The 20,730-nt window shown below is 44.9% G+C and overlaps 1 protein-coding gene across 2 annotated transcripts; it reads right to left on the bottom strand.

Annotated features, from left to right (window-relative positions):
- Window positions 1–1,458: 1,458 nt before the first annotated feature.
- On the bottom strand, window positions 1,459–15,886 carry LOC146079682 (speriolin-like). 2 transcript variants are annotated; one of them, XM_083186350.1, is made up of 4 exons: window positions 15,552–15,883; window positions 13,166–13,201; window positions 2,208–2,350; window positions 1,459–1,883 (listed from the first exon to the last, which is right to left on the bottom strand). In XM_083186350.1, exons 1-4 carry the CDS (start codon window positions 15,730–15,732, stop codon window positions 1,566–1,568), a joined length of 678 nt encoding a protein of 225 aa, XP_083042476.1. In that variant the 5' UTR covers window positions 15,733–15,883; the 3' UTR covers window positions 1,459–1,565. The 2 variants fall into 2 exon arrangements, with proteins under 2 accessions (XP_083042476.1, XP_083042477.1); XM_083186351.1 differs by lacking the exon at window positions 13,166–13,201 and having other exon boundaries at window positions 15,552–15,886.
- Window positions 15,887–20,730: the final 4,844 nt, after the last annotated feature.

Genomic DNA, 20,730 nt, shown 5'->3' with positions numbered 1-20,730 from the left:
GGCACCAAAATGCAAAAGGTCTAGTAACGGCTCTGAAGCAGCCTCTTATGTTGGTTGAAGGTAAAGTTTTGCAACCAGCAAAATGTTGCCAAGCAACAGGACTGGGCGCTGTTTACGGGTGCGTGTGCGAAGCAGCTACTAAAAGGTTTGAGTAATCCCTTAAGAAGAAGATAAAAAGGAAAAGAAAAGTAGCGCTAGTACACCAATGCACATTCACAATATTTAATAATAAATAAAAACATGTAAAACACTTAGAGTAAGACAACAGGATCCGTTCCTATAATTGCCACCAATACTCCCATATAGCTCCAATAATGTCCAAAGGAGAATCAAACCCACATGGTAGGTACCAATTGATGGTATGAAAGTAGGTAAAGTTTGATAGTTACAAAGCTGCACCTAGTTGCAGGGAAAAGCGGGACATTGCCCCCAGCACTTTTATTTCCCTCTGGATCCGGACCAGCCATCCCCAGCCTCATTTACCACGCACTCCATTTATCCATTACCACTGGACACTTGGTACCTCCACCCATCTTGGAGAGATGTCATGCATTCCGAATGGATTCCTCCTGGTGATTCAATTATGGTAACTATCAAACTTTACCCACTTTCATCATACCATCAATTGGTACCTACCATGTGGGTTTGATTCTCCTTTGGACATTATTGGAGCTATATGGGAGTATTGGTGGCAATTATAGGAACGGATCCTGTTGTCTTACTCTAAGTGTTTTACATGTTTTTATTTATTATTAAATATTGTGAATGTTCATTTTGGTACTAGCGCTACTTTTCTTTTCCTTTTTAAAGTTTTGCAATCACCAAATTACTTTAGACCACAGATCTTACATTTTCATATAGGAAAACGGAGAATGGTGGGAGGTTTAGACACACCCCTGGCAAGTGGATGCTGCCTATCCTCCCATCTTGTTGCTTCCGCCTTCTCCCAACTCTTAAGATTTTGCCTGTACCGCTAACTACTCCTGAAATGTTCTCCCTTTCAGACTCTGCAGCTCTCTCCACCAAAATTCAAAAAGGATTCAAGACCCATTTCTACATAGCATACCAGCTCTAATCATAGCCCACTGCTTTTTACTCCATGCTTGCCATTGTCCCCATCTCTGTCACCCCTGTCTGACTGCCTCTCACCTTTAGAATGTAAGCTCTCACTAGCAAGGTCCTTGTCTCTCATTTGCATTTCCTTCCTTTGCTTGTACTATACTCTACTCCCTATTGCCTACTGCAGCACCGAACCCTTGATTTAGCAATGTTTACAAACCATGTCCTGCAATATCAGTCCCTTTTTCTTGTTTTGTTTATTAATTTTTCGGTCTATGTACCTTGTAGGATGCTGCACACACCCTGTGCCGACATGTAAAGGATAATAATAGTACTGTATAATGTTGCTACAGCATGCTTACATAATTATAAACCCCAAAAAACAAATCAATAACAACATTTTGTTTGGTTTTTAAATGCTTTAGTTTTGCAATGAACCGATGTTAATGGCTATGATGATGACGATGTTTGTCTCTGAGAGATGGGGACAACGCCATGGTCACTGCCTAGTAGATGAGAGGTTTTCCGTCCTCTATGGAAAAATATTGGAGACAGTTGAAAATGATCTCCACATGTTCCACTATATTTTTCGGGGTGCACGCTCTCAGAATTGTAATTATGGTCTCTCTGTTACTGCGACATGCAAGTTCCTTGGTGTCTTCGCTCATTAATCCATACATGTTCACCAGGCGCTCCAATAAGAATGGGTGGACGTGCTTATCATAGCCTATCTTTTTCAGACGACTCATTGTTTCATAATACCGCAGAGTCAGATCAGCTCTTAGTTTTTCATCCACTTGGCCGGTTAAAGGGTCGGTAGTCACCTGTGTGGAAGGGGTAAGGAGAGCAATAACAGCATTGCAACTCATAATGACGTCTGTGTATTCTAAAGCACAGTATAAAACTGGTTACACTTACAAAATATGTCACATTGATTTTAGTTGGAGGTGGTGGTGGTGGTGGTGGGGGGGGGGGAATGTATTGCATTATTCACATTTTGGAAAAAATTATCACACACAAACATCGAAGGCCAGATTTAAGGCCTTCCAAGAAGGAAAATAAAATCATCCACTGGGGATGGGTGCAGACTTCTACAGACTTATACCAGATGCTATTTTTTGTCTTCCTATTTAAAACGCTTCCTTTACCTGGATAATTTTTTCTTCTATGTTGGAAACCAAGAAACCATACGGTTTATACCTCTTCTGGAAAATGCCCGATAGGATCCTGCGAACCAGTTGGAAAGCCATCTCCCCAATTAGTGATTGCCAGCATTGGGTATCCTTTGCATCTGAATGTGATAAAAGATCAAATTATGTAAAGAGTCATCCATTCCCCATCCACCTATCCATCCATCTACCCATCATTTCTCTGAGGAATCACTTCAGTTATAATCACCAACATGTAATAGGACTTCAATTCAAATGAAAGTATATCTAAGGACAGGGGCGTAACTTGTGTAAGGCAGCCCCCGCTGCCGCTTGGGGGAGCGAGCGGCAGCGAGGACTGTGTGGGCGCCAGGAACTGGCACCCGCCCGGCGTGCTGACAGTCTGACTGACAATCATGCTACCACAGTGCCGCCTGCCACTACCCCCACGCTGGCTGAGCACGGGAGGCAGGCGGCCGCAGGCAGTCATGTCAGACAACCAAATCCCTGCCTCACTTCTGGCTCTGCGCGCGGCTGCTGCAGGGAGGCAGAGCGGCACTGAACTGCCGCCGGGTCCCTGCTGCTAGGATTGAAAGCTGCCGGCTGAGCACTCCCTGCTCTGCCGACCCTGCTGCAGTGCTGTCAGCTACTAATACTTGCTGCGCTGCGCTGACAGGCGCAGCGCAGGAGACAGCGGCTCCCCTCATGTTAACAATGAGGGGAGCCGCTGACAGCGCAGCGCAGGAGACAGCGGCTGACAGCGCAGCGCAGGAGATAGCGGCTCCCCTCATGTTAAAAACGGCGCCACCAGTGCTCTCTCCCTGTGTGCTGTAAGCCCACCATCCAGCACCAGGGAACATCAGCCTCACTCCCCCCCCACTTCCTGCACACAGGGACCCAGCTCTCCCCTATGATAGCAGGCTTCCAGGGACTGCAACCTGTGTATGCATACACTCGGCAAATACACCTGCTGCTGCTTGCCCTCAGCCTGAGTGGACACAGGTCAGTCTTCTTACTTTATTTTATTATTTACAAAAACTGTACTTATATAACTTTTTTCATTTTAACATATATATATATATATATACATATATATATATATATATATATATATATATATATATATATGTGTGTGTGTGTAATATATATATATATATATATATATATACTCAATCCAAAAGAAGTCACTCCACGCAGTTTTCATGCAAATAAACAAGCTGTATTCAATGCTCCATAATGCCAAGTACTTTCGGAGCCTTCCGCTCCTTCATCAGGGCTTTGGGCAACAGCGATAACAACACTTCACCAACAGCAATGTGTCCCCAACACCCCCCCACATAAAACAAACTTTTATACTATACCAGCGTCTCCTCGCCCTGCCCGGCATCGATGTCAGCGTTCCGGAAGTCCTGGACCCGAACTTCCGGTCTCCGAATGCGGAAGTCCTGGACACGCAAACTCATGCGTTCCAGCAACTAAATTCCGCGTTCCACCTTACTTCCGGGTCTCTGACACTCCCCGGTTCAGCCAGACTTCTAATACCGCTGCAGCGGACTGTGAGAATGCTGTGTAATATAGCACATCTGTAATACACAAGCAAATGGACATGTGTTAGACATCAATACTAAAACAGAACAATAAATACAAAACTAAGAAGTAAATAAATGAAAAATTAAACATTAAAAATAAAAGTATATGCAAGTGAGATTAATAGCCTGATGACAAATAACCTTTATACTAAACTGTTCCAGTTTATTTTATCATTAAGACCGTTTGGTCTAATTGTTTTGAGACGCAGTATCCACTGTGTCTCTCTTACTAAAAGGGCCCTTGCCCTATCCCCTCCTCTTGGGCTAGCAGGAATGTGATCGATGATAAAATATTTTAAAGATTCTAGAGAATGGCATTTCTCCAGAAAATGCCTGGCGACAGGTTGATCCACCAATTTCCCTTTTAATGTGTTGCCGATTGCCGACCTGTGTGCGGCCATTCTTTCCTTAAATTTCCTTGTGGTCTGTCCCACATAGAACAGACCACAAGGACACACAATAATATAAATTACGAATGAAGAATTGCACGTCAACACAGATCTGATATCATACATTTTCTCATAATGTGGATGTTTGAAAGACTTGCAAGGTATCAAAAATGTACAAGTCGCACAATCTGCACAGCTATAGCAACCTGGGGGTTTATGGTACACATTAGGGAGTTTAGGTGGATTCCTGTCCGTTATATCAGCTTTTACTAATCTATCTCGAAGATTACGGCCACGGGTATACGCCAATAAAGGCCTTTTATTGGCCAAGGCAGGAAGGTCCCTATCCGTTGCCACTATGGGCCAGAGTGCTTTTGTAGCACGTCTGATAATTGGGCTAGTGAGTGTAAATTCATTCACCCAAGGGATTACCTCCTTTTTCTCTTTCTTTTTGGGTTTCAAAAGCTCCTCTCTTTCTATTTTAAGAACCCGTTCCTTCTGCGACAATAGATTATCCATCTCATAACCACGATCCGAAAACTTTTTTACCATTTTATCTAGCTCACTAGGTACCATCTCTGAGTCACTTGTGATGCGGGCCACCCGCATCATTTGTGACAGTGGCAAGCTTTTTTTAAGTGATGGGGGATGATGGCTTGATGCCCTCAATAAGGTATTTCTGTCTGTTGCTTTTGTATATATCCCCGTAGAGATTTTACCATCTTTCACTGACACTAGTACGTCCAGGAAATTGGCCTGTGTCAGGCTATAACTGAATGTGAATTTAATGAACTGACTTGTTGCATTAATGTGATTCATACAATTAATGAAGGACTCCTCCCCCCCCGTCCACACCAGGAACACATCATCAATGTACCGTGTGTACATGGCGATGTGCTCCCTGATGTGGGCGGGTGCAAAGAAGAGATCCTCCTCCACCTCAAACATGTATACGTTCGCGTAAGAGGGCGCCACGGACGACCCCATGGCACACCCTCTCCGCTGAACGTAGAACATGCCATCGAACAAGAAATAATTGCGACACAAAGTAAGTTCTAATAACTTGAGAAACAAGGCATGATCAAACAATACAGGATCCAGGTGTTTTTCTAAAAAATTTTTCATGGCCCTGAGGCCCCCCTCATGCGGAATGGACGTGTATAAACTGGACACGTCCAGACAGCACAGGAGGGCCCCAGGGGGGACCTCAACCAATTCCCTCAATTTTAGCAGGAAAGTGGTTGTGTCTTTCAAAAACGTTTTCTGCAATGGTAACAACGGCTGCAAAATACTGTCCAGTAACTGTGAAGCTGGCTGAAGCAAAGAGTTACAAGCGGAGATAATAGGTCTCCCAGGTGGCTTTTCAGGGTTCTTATGCAGCTTTGGCAGCGTATAAATAACTGGTACCACAGGGTGCTGCACCTGTAAAGCTGTCATGACCTTTTTTGGAATCAACTTCTCTTTGCATGCTGTCTCTAGGATGTTAAATAATTCCTTCTGATACATAGATGTTGGATCACGCATCATCCGAGAATACACCTCAGCATCCGATAGTTGATTAAGAATCTCCGATTTGTAATCCGATTTGTTAAGGACCACAATTGCCCCGCCTTTGTCCGCGGGGCGAATTACAATGGAGCTGTCCTTTTGAAGATCAGATAATGCTCCAAGTTCTTCCTTGGTCATGTTAGGTCGAATTCTGTATGGAGTGGCAAGAAACCTGTCCACAGAGTTGTCCATTAGCCTTATAAAGGTTTTCAAAGAGCCATTTAATGATGGTGGATCAAATTTAGAATGTGAGGCTCTTGAGAGGAAAGGGTCAAAAATCGAGTCAGTCACCATCGATGTTTTATCCTGGAAAAATTCTTTCCGACGTAATTGTCTTGAGAATTTATGCAGTGATGCTTTCCAGTTATATTCATTGTGTGAGTTTGTTGGAATAAAACTTAACCCTTGATTTAAGACCCGAGTCTCTGCTGGTGACAAAACTCTGTTTGATAAATTAAAAATCATATTTTCAGCTTCGTTGAAGCTACCACGGCTGCTTTGCGCACTTCTCTTACTCTGGCCCCCCCGACGGGTGGGAGCGAATCTGTGGGGGCCCCTCTGGCCCCTCTCCCTAAAGGGACCCTCCGAGTAATGGGGTTTTCACTCTCAGAGATCATGAAGTCACTGTCACTGCTTGACCTCTCTTGATCTGTTTTTGCACCCCTCTTTTGCCATGGCCTCCGCTTTCTGAAGCTTGACCGATCAGGACGGGCTCTCTCTCCTCCAGACAACCATAAGTAAACTTTATGGTCCTCGTAATCGGTATCCACTGCCAGTTTCTTACTTTTTTTTAACTTGATCAGTTCTTTTTTATATTGGTCACACTGGACTTCCAGTTTCTGCAGCCATGCCCCACTGCTCTCCTGGTCCAATAAATTTTTGTATTCGGTTTGTAATGCCGCAATCTTCTGTCTGGAGTTTGTCAGCTCTCTGTTCGCTTCCTCTACCACGAGGACCATGAGGTCAAATGCACATTTGTTTAAAATGGCTATCCACCTCCGTACGAACTCGGGGCTACTTCGGCCAATGGTGGGCACATTGCGGACCCTGAAGCCTCGTGGTATCTTCCTCTCTTTATAATAATTTGACAGAGAGACACTATGCAAGAGGTAATCTGTCTCCCTGCGGCGTAACTTTAAGAGCTGATGATATATATCCTCCATATAGTGTCTCTCTGTCAAATTATTATAAAGAGAGGAAGATACCACGAGGCTTCAGGGTCCGCAATGTGCCCACCATTGGCCGAAGTAGCCCCGAGTTCGTACGGAGGTGGATAGCCATTTTAAACAAATGTGCGTTTGACCTCATGGTCCTCGTGGTAGAGGAAGCGAACAGAGAGCTGACAAACTCCAGACAGAAGATTGCGGCATTACAAACCGAATACAAAAATTTATTGGACCAGGAGAGCAGTGGGGCATGGCTGCAGAAACTGGAAGTCCAGTGTGACCAATATAAAAAAGAACTGATCAAGTTAAAAAAAAGTAAGAAACTGGCAGTGGATACCGATTACGAGGACCATAAAGTTTACTTATGGTTGTCTGGAGGAGAGAGAGCCCGTCCTGATCGGTCAAGCTTCAGAAAGCGGAGGCCATGGCAAAAGAGGGGTGCAAAAACAGATCAAGAGAGGTCAAGCAGTGACAGTGACTTCATGATCTCTGAGAGTGAAAACCCCATTACTCGGAGGGTCCCTTTAGGGAGAGGGGCCAGAGGGGCCCCCACAGATTCGCTCCCACCCGTCGGGGGGGCCAGAGTAAGAGAAGTGCGCAAAGCAGCCGTGGTAGCTTCAACGAAGCTGAAAATATGATTTTTAATTTATCAAACAGAGTTTTGTCACCAGCAGAGACTCGGGTCTTAAATCAAGGGTTAAGTTTTATTCCAACAAACTCACACAATGAATATAACTGGAAAGCATCACTGCATAAATTCTCAAGACAATTACGTCGGAAAGAATTTTTCCAGGATAAAACATCGATGGTGACTGACTCGATTTTTGACCCTTTCCTCTCAAGAGCCTCACATTCTAAATTTGATCCACCATCATTAAATGGCTCTTTGAAAACCTTTATAAGGCTAATGGACAACTCTGTGGACAGGTTTCTTGCCACTCCATACAGAATTCGACCTAACATGACCAAGGAAGAACTTGGAGCATTATCTGATCTTCAAAAGGACAGCTCCATTGTAATTCGCCCCGCGGACAAAGGCGGGGCAATTGTGGTCCTTAACAAATCGGATTACAAATCGGAGATTCTTAATCAACTATCGGATGCTGAGGTGTATTCTCGGATGATGCGTGATCCAACATCTATGTATCAGAAGGAATTATTTAACATCCTAGAGACAGCATGCAAAGAGAAGTTGATTCCAAAAAAGGTCATGACAGCTTTACAGGTGCAGCACCCTGTGGTACCAGTTATTTATACGCTGCCAAAGCTGCATAAGAACCCTGAAAAGCCACCTGGGAGACCTATTATCTCCGCTTGTAACTCTTTGCTTCAGCCAGCTTCACAGTTACTGGACAGTATTTTGCAGCCGTTGTTACCATTGCAGAAAACGTTTTTGAAAGACACAACCACTTTCCTGCTAAAATTGAGGGAATTGGTTGAGGTCCCCCCTGGGGCCCTCCTGTGCTGTCTGGACGTGTCCAGTTTATACACGTCCATTCCGCATGAGGGGGGCCTCAGGGCCATGAAAAATTTTTTAGAAAAACACCTGGATCCTGTATTGTTTGATCATGCCTTGTTTCTCAAGTTATTAGAACTTACTTTGTATCGCAATTATTTCTTGTTCGATGGCATGTTCTACGTTCAGCGGAGAGGGTGTGCCATGGGGTCGTCCGTGGCGCCCTCTTACGCGAACGTATACATGTTTGAGGTGGAGGAGGATCTCTTCTTTGCACCCGCCCACATCAGGGAGCACATCGCCATGTACACACGGTACATTGATGATGTGTTCCTGGTGTGGACGGGGGGGGAGGAGTCCTTCATTAATTGTATGAATCACATTAATGCAACAAGTCAGTTCATTAAATTCACATTCAGTTATAGCCTGACACAGGCCAATTTCCTGGACGTACTAGTGTCAGTGAAAGATGGTAAAATCTCTACGGGGATATATACAAAAGCAACAGACAGAAATACCTTATTGAGGGCATCAAGCCATCATCCCCCATCACTTAAAAAAAGCTTGCCACTGTCACAAATGATGCGGGTGGCCCGCATCACAAGTGACTCAGAGATGGTACCTAGTGAGCTAGATAAAATGGTAAAAAAGTTTTCGGATCGTGGTTATGAGATGGATAATCTATTGTCGCAGAAGGAACGGGTTCTTAAAATAGAAAGAGAGGAGCTTTTGAAACCCAAAAAGAAAGAGAAAAAGGAGGTAATCCCTTGGGTGAATGAATTTACACTCACTAGCCCAATTATCAGACGTGCTACAAAAGCACTCTGGCCCATAGTGGCAACGGATAGGGACCTTCCTGCCTTGGCCAATAAAAGGCCTTTATTGGCGTATACCCGTGGCCGTAATCTTCGAGATAGATTAGTAAAAGCTGATATAACGGACAGGAATCCACCTAAACTCCCTAATGTGTACCATAAACCCCCAGGTTGCTATAGCTGTGCAGATTGTGCGACTTGTAAATTTTTGATACCTTGCAAGTCTTTCAAACATCCACATTATGAGAAAATGTATGATATCAGATCTGTGTTGACGTGCAATTCTTCATTCGTAATTTATATTATTGTGTGTCCTTGTGGTCTGTTCTATGTGGGACAGACCACAAGGAAATTTAAGGAAAGAATGGCCGCACACAGGTCGGCAATCGGCAACACATTAAAAGGGAAATTGGTGGATCAACCTGTCGCCAGGCATTTTCTGGAGAAATGCCATTCTCTAGAATCTTTAAAATATTTTATCATCGATCACATTCCTGCTAGCCCAAGAGGAGGGGATAGGGCAAGGGCCCTTTTAGTAAGAGAGACACAGTGGATACTGCGTCTCAAAACAATTAGACCAAACGGTCTTAATGATAAAATAAACTGGAACAGTTTAGTATAAAGGTTATTTGTCATCAGGCTATTAATCTCACTTGCATATACTTTTATTTTTAATGTTTAATTTTTCATTTATTTACTTCTTAGTTTTGTATTTATTGTTCTGTTTTAGTATTGATGTCTAACACATGTCCATTTGCTTGTGTATTACAGATGTGCTATATTACACAGCATTCTCACAGTCCGCTGCAGCGGTATTAGAAGTCTGGCTGAACCGGGGAGTGTCAGAGACCCGGAAGTAAGGTGGAACGCGGAATTTAGTTGCTGGAACGCATGAGTTTGCGTGTCCAGGACTTCCGCATTCGGAGACCGGAAGTTCGGGTCCAGGACTTCCGGAACGCTGACATCGATGCCGGGCAGGGCGAGGAGACGCTGGTATAGTATAAAAGTTTGTTTTATGTGGGGGGGTGTTGGGGACACATTGCTGTTGGTGAAGTGTTGTTATCGCTGTTGCCCAAAGCCCTGATGAAGGAGCGGAAGGCTCCGAAAGTACTTGGCATTATGGAGCATTGAATACAGCTTGTTTATTTGCATGAAAACTGCGTGGAGTGCCTTCTTTTGGATTGAGTGCATGGAAGTTATAAGCGCACCCACCTTGCTGAAAACTACTTCATGGAGTGCCGGCATATTGAAAGCATATATATATATATATATATTTTTAAATATATAAATTATGCAACCTGTTTGTGTGGCATTCAGAGGTGGCTCAAAAATCATAAATGCTTCAATGTCTCAATCTATTTATTTTGCATATTATATATGTGGGTGTACTTGTCCAATGACCACTTGAGGGGTAAGCCTCTGCATATTCACACTAAGGTGCTAAGATGGCACTCTAGAGACTTTGAGTGATGAAAATGAAAAGTGTTCCATTTTCATCACTGGAAGGTCTCCAGAGTGCCATCTTAAAACCTTGTGGATATGTGTATATATATATATAATTATTATTTATGCAGCAGGCACATAAAGCACTGTTTTTTTTTCTCAGTTCCCCTTTTCACCAGTACGGCGGCTGTGCCCATTACTGTATATCGCTCTCCCGCTGGCTGGGGCTCCCCCTTTCAGGAGCGATCTGGGCTGACCAGTGTTCTCTGGTGAGAACCCTGGCAATGTAACTAGATTATACTGCACAATGTATCTAACTAGTCAGGCGATGGTGACGCATGGGGCCGCACATCGCCGTTGCTCAGGGGTATACACACAGAGCAATCCGTGCTTTATTTCTAAGCAAACTACTCATTGCTTAGAAATAGCCCTTGAATTGCTTCTTGAGTATGCCCATTAGACACAGTGTGATCACTGTGATTGTAAATTTAGATTTTACTATCGGCGCCAATGTTTTGATTATTTTCCAGTGCTGATGTGTTTTATTATTTTCCTGTTGGGGCCTATGTGCTTTTCTGGTGGCGTATGTGCGTTATTATTTTTCAATCTGTACCAATATGTGTGTTTTACCTACAATATGGTTAGTGATGTAGTGTTGGGTGTGGAGGGGTCAACTGTCCGATGTGTGGCGTAATGCGTAAGGGGCATTACAGTGTGTGACGTAATGTGTAAGTGGCGTAATTTTGTGTGGTGTAATAGGCATTATGGTGTGTGGCATAATGTATAAGGGGTTTGGGGGGGGGGGGGGGGGGCGCCAGAATCTATTTTTGCAGGGGGGAGCAAAATTTGTAGCTACGCCACTGCTAAGTCACAGGTTCTCAAAGTCGGTCCTCGGGACCCCTCACAGTGCATGTTTTGTAGGTCTCCTTGCAGAACCAAGTGAAATAATTAGCTCCACCTGTGGATCTTTCAAAATGTGTCATTAATGAGTGCACCTGTCAGGTGACCTAGAAAACGTGAACTGTGTGGGGTCCTGAGGACTGAGTTTGAGAACCACTGAATCTAAGTTCTGGTCATGGAAAACTGAACACAGGAGAACTACAGGGAGGCTGATGAGGCATGAAGGGGATAGGATTTATCAGCTCAGTGAAGTGATTTTGGCCCTTATTCTGATCTGTGCGGAAATTCCCGCATTCTTACGGAGCGGTCCGCACGCCACGGCGTTTTGCCGCATGCGGCCATCGTCCGTCGAAACGCCCACGTGTCCTCCGCATTCGGACGGACTCACTCTTTAAGAACAGGGCGTGTTTACGGACGACATACAAAGCATGCGTGTGCGGGAGAAACACTCCGATTCGGCACGGTATTACAGAGTATTAAAGGTATGCTCGGGAATACCGCATCCGAACGGGAGCCAAGCGGTGCTACCGCACGTAAGCGGAGTATTTACGCCAAACAACCCACTATGAAGTATCTTCTGCAATACATCACATGACCCACTTATTCAATTACCTATCCTCATAAAAAACTGCTTATTTGGAACATGTCGAATACACATGTGTATTGCTAGTATTAATATTCTGTCATGTCCATTGTTAGCAGTTTTAAAGTGTCTGACAAGTACAGCATATGTGGGGGACTAGTAAGGTTTCCTTGAAGCAGCAATGGTTTCAATTAAAGCACTGACAAGCGTCCTATTAGTGAGTAATGAGTAAAGGAGTAGATTCTATTGGGTTCAGGTGTTAATGGTTGTAGTCATTAGGCGTACGTTCGCCTAGCGCATGAACGAGTGGTGTCCGCAAAGCAATAGTACACTTGTGGACACCGCACATTTCTGCCCTTTTTGATCGCGTGCATTCGGAGTGGTTTCCGAATGTACGCCCCCCAACATAAGTGTACTCCCCCGTGTCCGCCCATGTTTCCGCCCCGTTTTGCCCACTTTGAAACTACGCCCATGTGTCATTCCGCATGACGCCCATAATACGCCCCTATTTCCCGACAGATAGCGGTGAACAGTTTTGGACGGGATTTGGCCGAACTGGTACCGAGTCAAGGCGTGGCACATGCGCGTAGCGTTCTCCACGCATGCGCAGACGCCATAAAGACGCGATCCGTAAGTACGCGGTAAAGTCCGCGTCAATCAGAATATTTGTCAAAGTGTCTGGTTTTTATCACCGGCCAATCAGCTCCTACGTGTCATTTTTCAAACCAAGCCTGTAACTTCACAGTTAGGAGATGATTGGCCGGTGATAGAAAGCAGACACTTTATCCCTTCACCGAGCTTCATAAATCTACCCCACAGTGAGGTAGATTGAGGTGTAGAACAGATAAAGGGCTGTAGCAGCTGCCTGGATATCAGCATCAAATAAGGAAAAGAAGAGACATAAGTCCAACTGGTGAAAATGGAAGATAATACTATGGAATATGAGTCAAATGGGTATCCCGCATTCATGAGCTGTGGGAGTTGTGTTCACAAACAAGATACGGGAATCCCTCATACTGGTAGTGTCTTAGTTTGAAGTAACAGAAAATTATAGGAATATGTTTCTCACCTTTGCATGATGGTGGCTGCTGAAAGTCTCCACTAGCTTTAATTGATATGCCATAGAATAATGAAAAAAGGAATTAGACTGTTTCATGCAATACTGTACTCTGTTTTCTATATTATAATGCATTTTATTACAGTATTCATCTTTATAGACAGTCTAGTCACATTATTATGACCACCTCCTACATTTGATGATAGCAGCACGTAGCCCATGAAATACGTCACATGTCATGTGCTGGCTTGGTAGGCAGACAAGGTGTGTAATAGGCTGCCTGCACACATATAACTTATTGCTGTCATGGATAATAGGAGCTGTAAAAAGGGATGGTTATCGGCTTTCGGGCCAAGGGTGGCAGTATTTCTTAGCTGTTTGCGCCCAGCTGTGGGGAAGGTGTATTATGACTGGACAAATGGCAACTTTGCGAACAACCAACATGGAAATGACGGAACACCGCGTCCCATTGATGTGAGAGCTCACGCTCACATCAATGGGACACGCTACAGTGGAGCAGCTCTCCGTTAAAATGCACCTGGGGTCTACCTGATGTGGGTTTAAAATGACAGTTCAGCAAAACCTGCCGCGCATAGGGCTTCAAAGCAAACAGACAGTCATTGCACCAATGCTAATGAAGGTGTGTTGGCGGAAAAGGCTTAGACGGTGTTATGGTTAGCATTATTGCTTCACAGCACTGAGGTCATGGGTTCAATTCCCACCGTGGCCCTAACTGTGTATATTTTCCCCATGCTTGCATGGGTTTCCTGCGGGTACTCCACAATACAAATATACTGGCTCACAGCAAAATAAACCATAGAATGTATGCGCGTGTACATGTGGTATGGAACATAGATTGTAAGCTCCACTGGGGCAGGGACTGATTTGAATGTTCAAATATTCTCTGTAAAATATGTGGAATATGTGTGCACTAAATAAAAAACTGTGAACTTGGAATATTTTGCACGGCAACATCAGAATTGGACCTCCGCTGATTGGCGAAGGGTTGCCTTCTCCAATGAGTCACACAAGCTGGTGGTGATAGGGTTATGGTCTGGGGAATATTTTTGTGGCATTCTCTAGGCCTAGGCCCACTCATCCATGTGTAAGGTGCTTTCGTCCAATTTGGTTATGAAGCCTTGCAGTTCACTTACACCCATACATGCTGATTGTCTTCCCTTGGGCGAAGTGGATCTTCAAGCAAGACATTTCACATGGCAAGAAATGTCGGACAGTGGTTGAATGAGCATGACCAAAACTTCCAAGTACTTGATCATCATGTTTTCTCTATGTATATTCTGCCACACACCCTCCAGCAGCTGTGGAAATCACTGCAGTCATCATGGCTCCAAATACCTGTACCAACCTACCACCTCATTGAGGCACTCTGGGCCTGTCTAACTGCTTCCTGAGCTGCACACAGCTTCACACAGTGGTTATCAGCTGGTGGTCATAATGTCAATCAACTGTGTATATCCCCACTTTATAATGACACATTCCCTTAGTCTCTTCATTAAAGCTAATGTTAAATTTATTTTCATTATGTTATACAATGTCCTTATTATTACATAATCTTTGCTATACTGTAATTCCATTTCTGAGATGCTTTCTAAGCAAAGTATTCATCACCCTCTTCTTTTTGTGCTTCTGTGTTCTAACATGTAATATAAAGGGTGGCCAGTATTTAACGTATCACTGATGATCCTATATCGTATTACTACTCAGATACAGACAGTATATTGTTCCCAGTTAAACTCATAAAGTTTCTTATGTTTATGCAAATCTGGGTTCATTATGGCCGTTTCTGGATAACTCGCAAAAGCAAATGAATTCTCTAATGGACAAAACCATGTGCACTGCAGGTGGGGCAGATGTAACATGTGCAGAGACAGTTAGAGTTGGGTGTTATTTTGTTTCTGTGCAGGGTTAATACTGGCTGCTTTATTATTACACTGCAATATAGATATCAGTTTGAAGTACAAACCCCACCCAAATCTATCTCTCTCTGCACATGTTACATCTGCCCCACCTGCAGTGCACATGGTTTTGTTCATTAGTGAGAGAATTTGCTTTTGCGAGTGAACCAGAATCAGGGCCAATATCCACACAATTAGCTTCTCCCCAAAGCCTGCTATGATTGTGTTTAGTGAATAGTAAATGATGTAGAACATTATTTGGGGCCCATTTATTTAATAATATTTGTGGCTAACGGGTGTTTTCGGGGGTTAGCCACAAATATTAAGTATCACCAGAGTATCACTACTTTCAGAGCCCCTGTCCCTGAAATAGGTTAATAGATTCCAACGAAAGGATTGGATATTGCAATGTGATCCTGGGCAGTAAATGCCAACCAGATCGCATTGGATATGCAGTCCAATAATAAATGGGCCCCTCTTACCAGTATCATTGCTGTCAGTTGGACTGTCCGGTTTTCCTTCAGGGGACAAGCTGTGTACAGAGTTTTCGTGTTTCTTTAGAGTGTTTCGAAGGTCTACATTCTCCTGCAGCAGTCCAGCCAATTTTCGGAGCTCTGCGTTCTCTGTCAGCAGACGCAAATTTTTGCCCTTCAAAGCCTCCATGTTTTGATTACGTTTTCTCTCCAACTTGTCACTCCACTGGGAAATGTTGTTGTTTCTTCTGCTGAAACCTAGAAACTGCCACCACTAGCAACCAACTGCCTACAGGTGGCCAGACTTGTGAGTGAACATCCTGTGCTGTGACATAAGAGTGATGTCACAAACAAGCAGAGGATTGATCTATAGTGGAATTCAACCATAACATTATAAATAATTGTTAACACTTAATATTTTTTTTAGAAAAACATCCAGAAAAGTTGTTGACTATTTTTACTTATTAAGAGTTTTTTTAAAATGTATTTAACTATTTTTTTTATACGTTTATTTGGTACTTATGTAATATCTGGACTCCCGTTTTTCTTATGAGACCACGTCCCCTCGCGGGGCTCGCTGCGCTCACCACGCTTCGGGCACGTTGGCTCGCTGCGCTCGCCACACTATATAAAATCAACTCCATGCGTAGTTGGATAGTAGGGGTATGAAAAAATGGGGTGCATTTAACATGGGAGTCCAGATAATACATAAGTACCGTTTATTTAAAAACTCAGGCAATACAATAAAAAAACACTTCAGTAAAGATCTTATAATAAGGTTAGAAACATTAACGACTATTAAAAGCAAATAGTTTATCATTTTTATGCTAATCAGCAATATTAAAATACAATGAAAAGCATGTAGAAACTATATAAACAATAAAGAAAATGTAAAGGAAATGCCCCCCTTGAGACACAATGGTACCTCAGCTTACATCAGTAAACAATTTACAATGCGTTTGATATAAGAGCCCATGTGGGGTTCCGTGCACATTGGATTGTAGTCGGAAATCAGGCATGCTGCACGTCCAACCGGATTCGGACAACCTACCAGCACAAGACATCTGTATGTATCTATATTTATGACTCTGTAACCATGGACCTAATTCAGACCTGATGACTAGGCTGCAAATCTTTGGCACCCCGCCAGATTCTCACTAATGTGTTCACAGCCGTGTTCACAGGGTGATATCCATTGGCAATTACTTGCATCCGATGGATTTCCCCCTGTTCGCAGCCACCGAGTTAGTCTAGACTCACTTGGTGGCTGTGTTGGCAATGGGGAGATGGAGGCCGCTGACCTCCCAATGGCCTGGTGTCACCTGCCTTTTTTTCCGGGGCACGCCAAACGTCGGCCGGCTGTCAGTCACCTAGGGAAGGGGTCACTGGGGGACCCAGCGCATGCACATTGCATTTGATAATCGCTCTGGCAGCAAATTCTTGGCCCTATCTGTTGGGCTGAAATTTCTCGGCCCTACCTGTCGAAGTCGGGTGAAAGGGGCCCTGAATCAGGCACAATATGTGATGTATGTATATATGTGTAACATTGTAGTGGCAGTATGTGAATCAGGGGCGTAACTATAGCACCGCAGCCCCCACCACCACGGGGGGGCGCTGTGCATGTGGGGGCGCCGGGGGCTGCGGTGCTATAGTTACCTACCCCCCAATCCCCCGCAGACTTACGTATCTTGCGGTCCCGGCGGCTCCGTTCTTCTGATGAGGACCACAACAAAATGGCCGCCCCCATATAGCAAACAGTTCTCTGAAACTGTCTGCTGTACGGAGGCGGCCATTTTGTGGTGGTCCTCAGCAAATGAACGGACGGAGCCGCCGGGACCAGCGCGACAGGTAAGATTGCGGGGGAGGGGGTTAGCATAGGCGGCGGGGCGACGAGGCGGCCGGGGGTGCTCGACGGGGCGGCGGCGGGGGGTGGGTATGGGCGCCCCCCCCCCTAACGGCGGGGGGGGCGCCCAAAACGTAGCTACGCCACTGATGTGAATATGTGACAGTGCAGTATGTATATATGTGCATAAGTTTGAATGTGTGTGGTTGTGTATATCTGTATGTTTATGACTATATGTGACCATATGCATAGTGTTTATATATGTGTATAAATGTGTTACAGTATTCATATAAGTGTGTGACAGTATGTATATATATATCTCTGTGGGAATGTTTGTGTGTGACTGTATGTACAGTATGTGAATATGAAACTGTATGTATACGTGTGTAAGTGTATGGCTGTATGTGTGACATTATTTGTATGTGATTCACTGTACATATGTATGTGACTATGGGCCTAATTCAGACCTGATTGCTGGACAACTTTGTTCTCAGATTGGGCAAAAGCATGCTGCACTGCAGTTGGGGCAGATGTAACATATGCAGAGAGAGTTAGATTTGGGTGGGGTGTGTTCAAACTGAAATCTAAATTGCAATTTAAAAATAAAGCAGCCAGTATTTACCCTGCACAGAAACTAAGTACCTTACCTCAATGTTTGCTTGGCAATTTTCAGAATTTTTTTACAAATTCACTTGGCACTCAAAGGGTTAATATGTATTTGATGCACTTGCAGACAGCTTGCCGACACCAAGAGCATTCCATTCAATGGGAGATCCTCCACTGTGCTGATTCCTTAAATCTGAACTAATATTGTATCTAAACCCTGCACACACTACTGTACCCCACCTCCCTAACCTTACACATACTACTGTACCGTTACCTCCTTAGCCGAGAACACACTACTGTACCGTTACCTCCCTAACCCTGCACACACTACTGTACCCTTACCTCCCGGACCCTAACCTTACACATACTACTGTACCATTACCTCCCTAACCCTGCACACACTACTGTACTGTTACCTCCCTAAGGGCGAGATGTACTAAAGGGAAAATGCGGTAAAACCCCCGTTTTACCGCATTTTCCTATGTACTAAAACCCGTTCGCAGCGGTTTCGCAGGGCAGGGTATCGCCACCTTTGGGTGGCGATACCCTATAGAAGCCTATGGGCTTCTTTTCGCCGCCCGCCGCGTCGCCGCAACCCGCCGCCTCGCCGACCCCCCCTTTCCCCCCTCCCTTGGGCTTACCTTCTTGCAGGTCCTCCTGGACCCCGGAAGGTAAGCCCTTCCTCCCCCTAGCAACGCAGCCGGACGTCCTTCCAGCTGCAGGGGGAGGAGGAAGCGCCGGGGACAGCTTGCTTAGCTGTCCCCGGCGTGGATGCTGCAGAAGCCGGCTGGGAGGTGACGGAGACCCCCCGCACACCACAGTACAGGTATCGCGGGGGGCCTCCGTCACCGCATCGCGATGCCAGCCGCATATGTTAGTACATATGCGGCGGCATCGCGGCGGGGGGGGCGCGAAGGGCGGCGATGTATTTTAATACATCCCGCCCTAACCCTGCACACACTACTGTACCCTTACCTCCCTAACCTTACACATACTACTGTACCATTACCTCCCTAACCCTGAACACACTACTGTACCATTACCTCCCTAACCCTGTACTCTTACCTCCCTAAACCTGCACACACTACTGAACCCTTACCTCCCTAACCCTGCACACACTACTGTACCATTACCTCCCTAACCCTGCACACACTACTGTACTGTTACCTCCCTAACCCTGAACACACTACTGTACCATTACCTCCCTAACCCTGCACACACTACTGTACTGTTACCTCCCTAACCCTGCACACACTACTCTACCTTTACCTCCCTAACCTTACACGTACTACTGTACCATTACCTCCCTAACCCTGAACACACTACTGTACTGTTACCTCCCTAACCCTGCACACACTACTCTACCTTTACCTCCCTAACCTTACACGTACTACTGTACCATTACCTCCCTAACCCTGAACACACTACTGTACCCTTACCTCCCTAACCCTGTACTCTTACCTCCCTAAACCTGCACACACTACTCTACCCTCACCTCCCTAACCTTACACGTACTACTGTACCATTACCTCCCTAACCGTGAACACACTACTGAACCCTTACCTCCCTAACCCTGCACACACTACTGAACCCTTACCTCCCTAACCCTGCACACACTACAGTACCGTTACCTCCCTATCCCTGAACTCTGCTCGCCCAGAGGATGCATGGGCACATCTACAATTGCTGGGTGGTCCCCTGCATCCACCTCCTGTCCGCCTGTCAGTGAGGAAGCGCCCCTGCAAACATATAACTTGCCGAAGGCGTTCGCTCCGGGGGTTTGCACATGCGTATATTCGCGAATCGCTCCCATAGTACAGACATGTCAAGAGGATATATTTGCATATATAAGAGTAAATAGGTGAAACAGTTCCTACAGTATGCACACGCTCCACTAGTAAGATGGGACAGAATTTTTAGCAAATGGTGTCTTGCAAGTCCACAATAGAACAGATATGTTATGGTACTTGTGGAGGTGCTCCCCGGAGAGTCAAATAAAATCTAGCACAGGGGAGAAGAAAGTACACTCATCTGTTTGGGGGCACACTTATGATTAGTTAAAACTTTACATTCAGTATATGTAATGCTAAAAGATTGGTATGAATAGGCCAATACACACAAATATCCAGATACAAAATATGTGCAGACAATTAATAAAAAAGATCTTTTTGGGGGAAGAATTCCATCTCGAAGTGTATATGTAAAGCACAGGTGAAGCAAGGTTGCGAAGTGGCCGTTTGATGTACATGCTGCTAGCGTCAGTAACCTGCCCGCTGCCAACAGCGCCATTAGAAGCAGCACCCCTCCGGTTTGCCCAACACTGTGGACCCAGCAGGAAACTCAAATACACTCACAGCACCACTTCCAGGTGTGCTACGGCACACAGCCTGGTACCCCGTAATATCCTTTTCGGGCAACTTAGGTTTGTCTCCACCCTGTGTGGTTTACTATGGTCGATATGCAAACCTGCCTTTCACTATATAGCTTATTCCAGGTGATCTCCTGAAATTGTACCACTCAACTCCTACCATTGCTTAAGGCAAATAGGAGACAGCAGCATACTCATTTGCATCTTTAAAGTGGGTACAGTGATTTACACTACATGGGAGCGCACATTGGGACCGAATCTGCATCGAATGTGGATAAACCATTCAATGCCCACTCGATTTTAATAGTGCATATCTCACCGTGTGTACCCTCTATAAGGGCACTGTCTCTTTTCTGTTGGCACACTAAGGG

Source organism: Crinia signifera, chromosome 5, assembly GCF_055691185.1.
Source record: "Crinia signifera chromosome 5, ASM5569118v1, whole genome shotgun sequence".
Lineage (NCBI taxonomy): Eukaryota > Metazoa > Chordata > Amphibia > Anura > Myobatrachidae > Crinia > Crinia signifera.
Note: the sequence above shows the minus strand (reverse complement) of the source record. Positions and strands in the feature narration are given on the sequence as shown.